The following is a 5,667-nucleotide window of genomic DNA, read 5'->3' as shown; positions in this document are numbered from 1 at the left end:
CAGACGTCTATATGGCAGAAAAAAGGAATTTTTCATCTACCTGTCAGACATATAAACGTCTGTTAGGAGGGGCACAAACGTCTATTATATTAGAGACGTTGTGGACCCCCTTAACCGACGTCTATATGCCCAACTTATTTACGAAAATGCCACCGGTCAATAATTTACGTTGGTTATTTTATGGTCTGACGTCTACTGGTGACATTAAAGGCCAATTCTGCACTAGTGTATGGATGCGAAAGAGAATTCCAAGGAGGAATGTCTTAGTAATTGGTTATCAAGGTGGTGGTAAAGTATGAATATGGACAGTGAAATCCACGGCGTTCATCCTGACATTCTAATGATTACCAATTCTCAAGTAGAGATGGGTAAGTCATGTCGTGAGAATAGCAGGAGACCCTAGCCGAGGGGGAGGGGGGTCCTACGGTGAGTGATGACGGGTTAACCTCGTGTGACAGCTGATGAGTTTCCAGTTACTACACTCATGAGTGCACGAACGACCAAAGCTACATATTCATACTTGTCTGGACGGTCAAATGTAAAGTGGTCGGTCAATATGTGTATATATGTTTTATGCATGTGTATGAGTGTTTTATCTGTTTATTGAATTGTATGTTAACATGATTATTAAATTACACTATCTTACCCTGCTTTTCTGTTTTGCCATGTTTACCCATTCGGTTTATCCTTTGCAATGATCATCCGGTGGGTGTGAGCAGAAGGAGAAGAGGTCTCGGTGGAGAAGCTCTGGAAGGAGAGGATCCACTAGTTTAGTACAAACCGTTCGGTCTTGTACATATTTTAGCACTAGATTAGGTTTCTACTTAAAGTTTTAATTTTATAGTTATTTTGGGATAACTGTATTATTAACACTTTATTATTAAGTGGATAACTGGCCTATCATATCAATTCATGTAAATATTCTACTATAGTTTATACTATATTTTGGGATGTTACATTTATAACAATATAATTAAAAAAATGATATTTTTTTTAAAATTATTGTTGAAAAGAGCCCGTAACAATAAATTAATAAAACTAAGAAAATTAAAAATAATAGGATTAAAATTATACAAAAAAGACATTAAAATTTTTTATAATCGTTCATTTTAACCTAATATAATCCCAACAAATCTGAATTTTTAAGAATGAGTTTTTATAATTGTTCAAACATATAGCAGGAGATATGAAGCATTTTGCTTATTCTCTTTTCATCCCAAGCATGTTATTTTCAGTTACAAAACTTCCAAGAAAAGAAAAGTATAAGTGAAAGATTAATAAAAATTGTTGAAGAAAGGAATAAGTTTCATTTGACTGAGACCGAGATGAGTGCTGAGAGAACAAATGAAGTCACTGCGGGGAGTCGAACTACCTTTTTCTTCGGTGATCCACGACTGTACGAAAGAGAAGAGGATAAAAATGGACTTTTAAACGATTTTACTAGTTATCCTATATTCTCTTACGGAAGAGAAGAGGAAACAAGTCAACTTTTACACTATTTGACTAGTTATCATAAAGGTTATTTGAAGGTCCGGACGGAATTCGAAAAACAACATTTGCCAAGTTCATCTTCGATCATCCGATGGTAGTCAATCACTTTGAGTTAAGAATTTGGGTATGTAGTTTTTCGGATTTCAGTTTTAAGAGAATGATGGAAGCTATCATCAAAGCAGCTTTTGGGTGTGACTGTGAGGACTTATCTAATGTCAAATCAGTGCAGTGATCTAGTTTCTCCTAATGTATTGAAATGTCAATCTTTGCGGGTGCTTCAGTTACGACTAAAGAGAGAATTGTCACCTTTAATTGGTGATTTAAAGCATCTAAGGTACTTGAATCTTTCCAAGGGTGACTTCACAACTCTTCCAGAATTCATATGTAAACTGTGGAATTTGCAAATCTTGAAATTAGATTACTGTAAACATCTCCGGAAGTTGCCCGACAATTTGATAGACTTAAAATTTCTTCAAAAGCTATCTTTTAAAGGTTGCCACAAATTATCAAGCTTCTTCCTCAGATGGGGAAGTTGAGTAACCTGAGGAGTTTAACCTCGTTCTTTGTTGGCAACGAAAGAGGGTTCCTTTTGGCAGAATTGGGAGGAATGAGGCTGAGAGAAGATCTTGAGATGAAGAATCTGGGAAGAGTGAAAAGTGTAAAGGATGCGATGGAAGCCAATATGTCAAGTAAGAGATTGAAGGAGTTGAGGTTGTCATGGGACAGAAATGAAGAGACTAAATTAGGAGAAAAAGCTGAGGAGATTCTTGAAGTGCTTCAACCAGATATCCAACAGCTTGTGAGTTTGACAGTAACAGGATACACAGGTGGTCGTTTCCCGAGATGGTTGTTTAGTGGTTCTCTGAAGAAATTGCAGATTGAAAGATGCAAAGAGTTGAAAGGTTTTCACGAGTCTTTAGAATCCATGACTGGCCTGCACTCGTTGAGATTATGTGATCTTCCAAACAACCAACTACTGAAAAGGCTGGAAAGATTGGAGATTTACGCTTGCCCTGCCTTAGAGGAGCTAATATGTCATTCGTCTACAGTGCTTCCTCTTTGCGAAATTAGAGTGGACGGACGCTTGTCTTATTTTAGACAAGGTAAAACTATCACTTTCTCTTATTTTAGACAAGGTAATCAGTGTCGGTTTAAATTACAAGGTTTACCAAGTTTTATTGCTCCTTATAATTTCTTTTGTTTAATCAAATTTACAAAATTTAATATCAATTTTATTGGCTAAATTTAACAAGCTAAAGTAAACACCATTGATTATGTAAACTGAGAAAAATAAGTAATTTCATATGTCCTAGAAAATATTTGAAGGATCGAACTCAATATATTTATTTATTAACTTGTCAAACCAAAATAAACTAAAAAAAGTTAAATTTATTTACAATTAGTATGTATATTCTTATCCGGATTTTGGTTTTCTGATTCATTTACAGGTTAAAGAAGTCCTTGTTAAATTTAAATGCAGATTATTTTGATGTCTACTTTAAATCATCATGGTCTCGTACAAAAAGACCGTTTATTGGAGAATGCACTAGTGTTATGTTTAGATAGATTTGACTTAATTGTTTTAACAACTTTTTTTAATTTTCTTAGTTTTATATAGAGAATTTTATGTGTAAACTATAATACTATAATGTTTCTAATTGAGAATGTGTTTGATAGAATACAATTGTTTTCATTCATTCTTGTTATAGTGTTTTTTTTTTGTTATTGTTGAACGAACCCAACAATTGACAATATATGTGGGACGTGAGGAAGAAAGTCAAGAAATACAAGGTTTAAAACCGTGATCATTATGTTTGACAATGAAAAGTTTTTGTGTGGTTAAATTGGTACTATCTAGGACTGTTTTTGAGTAAAATTATACTCATTTTATGCTTGAGAAGAGTGACAAAGACTAACTCAAGAATAGAATAATGGACCAATCTAATATATTTATAAAGTTTGGGTTTGGTAAGACTTCGAAACCGTTTGACACCATTTGGAAAAGAGTCTAGGGTGTTGGACACCATATAGGAACTGTCACAACCGGGATCGTGACGGGACGACGACCCGAAAAACAAACGGGTTTGAGAAATAGATTCGTGGAGTCGCCACCATAGTTTATTATGGAAAAACTATGGAAAACCATAAAATAAGACATGGTCTACGAAAAGAGATTTTCAGGTTCGGGAATCGGTTACGCGTAAGGAAGGTATTAGCACCCTATCGCGCCTGCCCAAAGGTAGTACCTTTAATTAAATGTATAAAGCTGACATGGTCTTTCAAAATGTTTAAATTTCCCTAAAACAATAAATAAAATAAATAAAAAAAGCTATTAAGAAACAAAAAATATTTTTTGTTTTATGAACCCGACAAGAATTGACCTTGGTCCTACGTACATCCATTAATAATGGACAATCAGGGGATCACGTAGTTCTTTATCTAGATAAAGGTTTGTGAGTTTGTTTCAAATTATTATTGATTGATTTAGATTTTTGAAAAGTGAATCCGAAAAAAAGATTTGGTTTAACAAGATTGATATTTTTTTATTTTAAGGATTTTGTATTTTTATTTTATTTTTAAGAACAGTGGGAAAGAGGAAGGAAACCGACCATAGGTTGACGCGTACTTATACTTCAAAAATCATGATTTTTAAAAGAACGTCATTTGTGTATAAAAAAATAAAACCTTTAGAAAAAAATCTTTAAATTGCAACAAAAAGATAAAAAAAAAAGGTGTGAAGATGAGGTACCTTTTCAGCTTTCAATATTCCCTACTTCTTCCCTGATAGTTTCCGTTGGCAAAGTTCCTCTAGCGTGATAATTTACTTTTCTCTATATTCTCTCATACATTTTCTATCTCCATTATTTCATAGTGTCTCTCTCTATTTTTTCGTCCCCCCCTTCTCTATGACCGAGTGCGTATTTATACACACATTATAATATTATGGAAATCTTGCCTTAATTGTGAATTAATTGACAATAAAACAAAATAGGGAAAGAATTGCTTTAATTGTGAATTAAATGACAATAAAACAAAATAGAGAAAGAAATGGTCATGATTTCCAGAAAACAAATTAAATAATATTCAAAACATTGATTATCATTATCGTCAGCAAATCATATTTTCCTCTTTAAAAGCAACTGATGCAACAAATTATATTAATATACTATTAGCATAATATTAATTCAAATTATTACCATATTAAACTAACATTTCAAAAATATTGTGTTTGGTATTATTTTATCCCTTTTTACCCGCCGTTAATTATTATTCTCTTATTATATTTTTTTTTATTTTTATTGATTTACTTACCCGGACGAAATTGGGTGTTGACAGCTGTCCCTCTTTATTTGGATTTTGCTGAATAACATGAACCTTAGAGTTTTTGTGTTATCATAGTAAAAGCTAAATAAAGATAAAGACACTAATTTCGTTCGGGTCTAAAGAAAAGGAAAGAGATTACCTCGAAGCGTACCTGGTAGAGCATGTGGCAACCTTGTGGACCTTGCTGAAAAGCCGTGACACTTGTGGAGGGTGTGTCATACCCTATGAACTTTGTTCGTAAAACTTGCTGTTGAGGCGCACGAACCTCTTAAAATTAAATGTTGAGGCGCACGAACCTCGTAAAATTAAAGGGTGAGGCGCACGAACCTCGTAAAATTAAATGGAGAGGCGCACGAACCTCGTAAAATTAAAGGGTGAGGCGCACGAACCTCGTATAACTTGATGGTGAGGCGCACGAACCTCGTAAAATTAAATGGAGAGGCGCACGAACCTCGTAAAATTAAATGGAGAGGCGCACGAACCTCGTAAAATTAAATAGAGAGGCACACGAACCTCGTAAAACTTGATGGTGAGGCGCACGAACCTCGTAAAACTTGATGGTGAGGCGCACGAACCTCGTAAAATTAAATGGAGAGGCGCACGAACCTCGTAAAATTAAATGGTGAGGCGCACGAACCTCGTATAACTTGATGATGGTGAGGCGCACGAACCTCGTAAAATTAAATGGAGAGGTGCACGAACCTTGTAAAATTAAATGGTGAGGCGCACGAACCTCATAAAATTAAATGGTGAGGCGCTCGAACCTCGTATAACTTGATGGTGAGGCGCAAGAACCTCGTAAAATTAAATGGAGAGGCGCACGAACCTTGTAAAATTAAATGGTGAGGCGCA

At 34.7% G+C, this 5,667-nt stretch overlaps 1 protein-coding gene across 1 annotated transcript; it reads left to right on the top strand.

Annotated features, from left to right (window-relative positions):
* Positions 1-1,569: 1,569 nt before the first annotated feature.
* On the top strand, positions 1,570-3,064 carry LOC128194347 (putative disease resistance protein RGA4). The gene is made up of 2 exons (XM_052869798.1): positions 1,570-2,594; positions 2,940-3,064. The coding sequence occupies exons 1-2, from the start codon at positions 2,015-2,017 to the stop codon at positions 2,942-2,944; spliced, it is 585 nt and encodes a 194-aa protein (XP_052725758.1). The 5' UTR covers positions 1,570-2,014; the 3' UTR covers positions 2,945-3,064.
* The last annotated feature ends 2,603 nt before the right edge of the window (positions 3,065-5,667 follow it).

This window comes from Vigna angularis, chromosome 10 (assembly GCF_016808095.1).
Source record: "Vigna angularis cultivar LongXiaoDou No.4 chromosome 10, ASM1680809v1, whole genome shotgun sequence".
Lineage (NCBI taxonomy): Eukaryota > Viridiplantae > Streptophyta > Magnoliopsida > Fabales > Fabaceae > Vigna > Vigna angularis.
The sequence above is the reverse complement of the archived record's forward strand: the minus strand, read 5'-3'. Positions and strand labels throughout refer to the sequence as shown.

Coding starts and splice junctions, on each gene's coding strand:
- LOC128194347 (XM_052869798.1), top strand. CDS start 2,015: ATGGGGAAGTTGAGTAACCTGAGGAGTTTAACCTCGTTCTTTGTTGGC.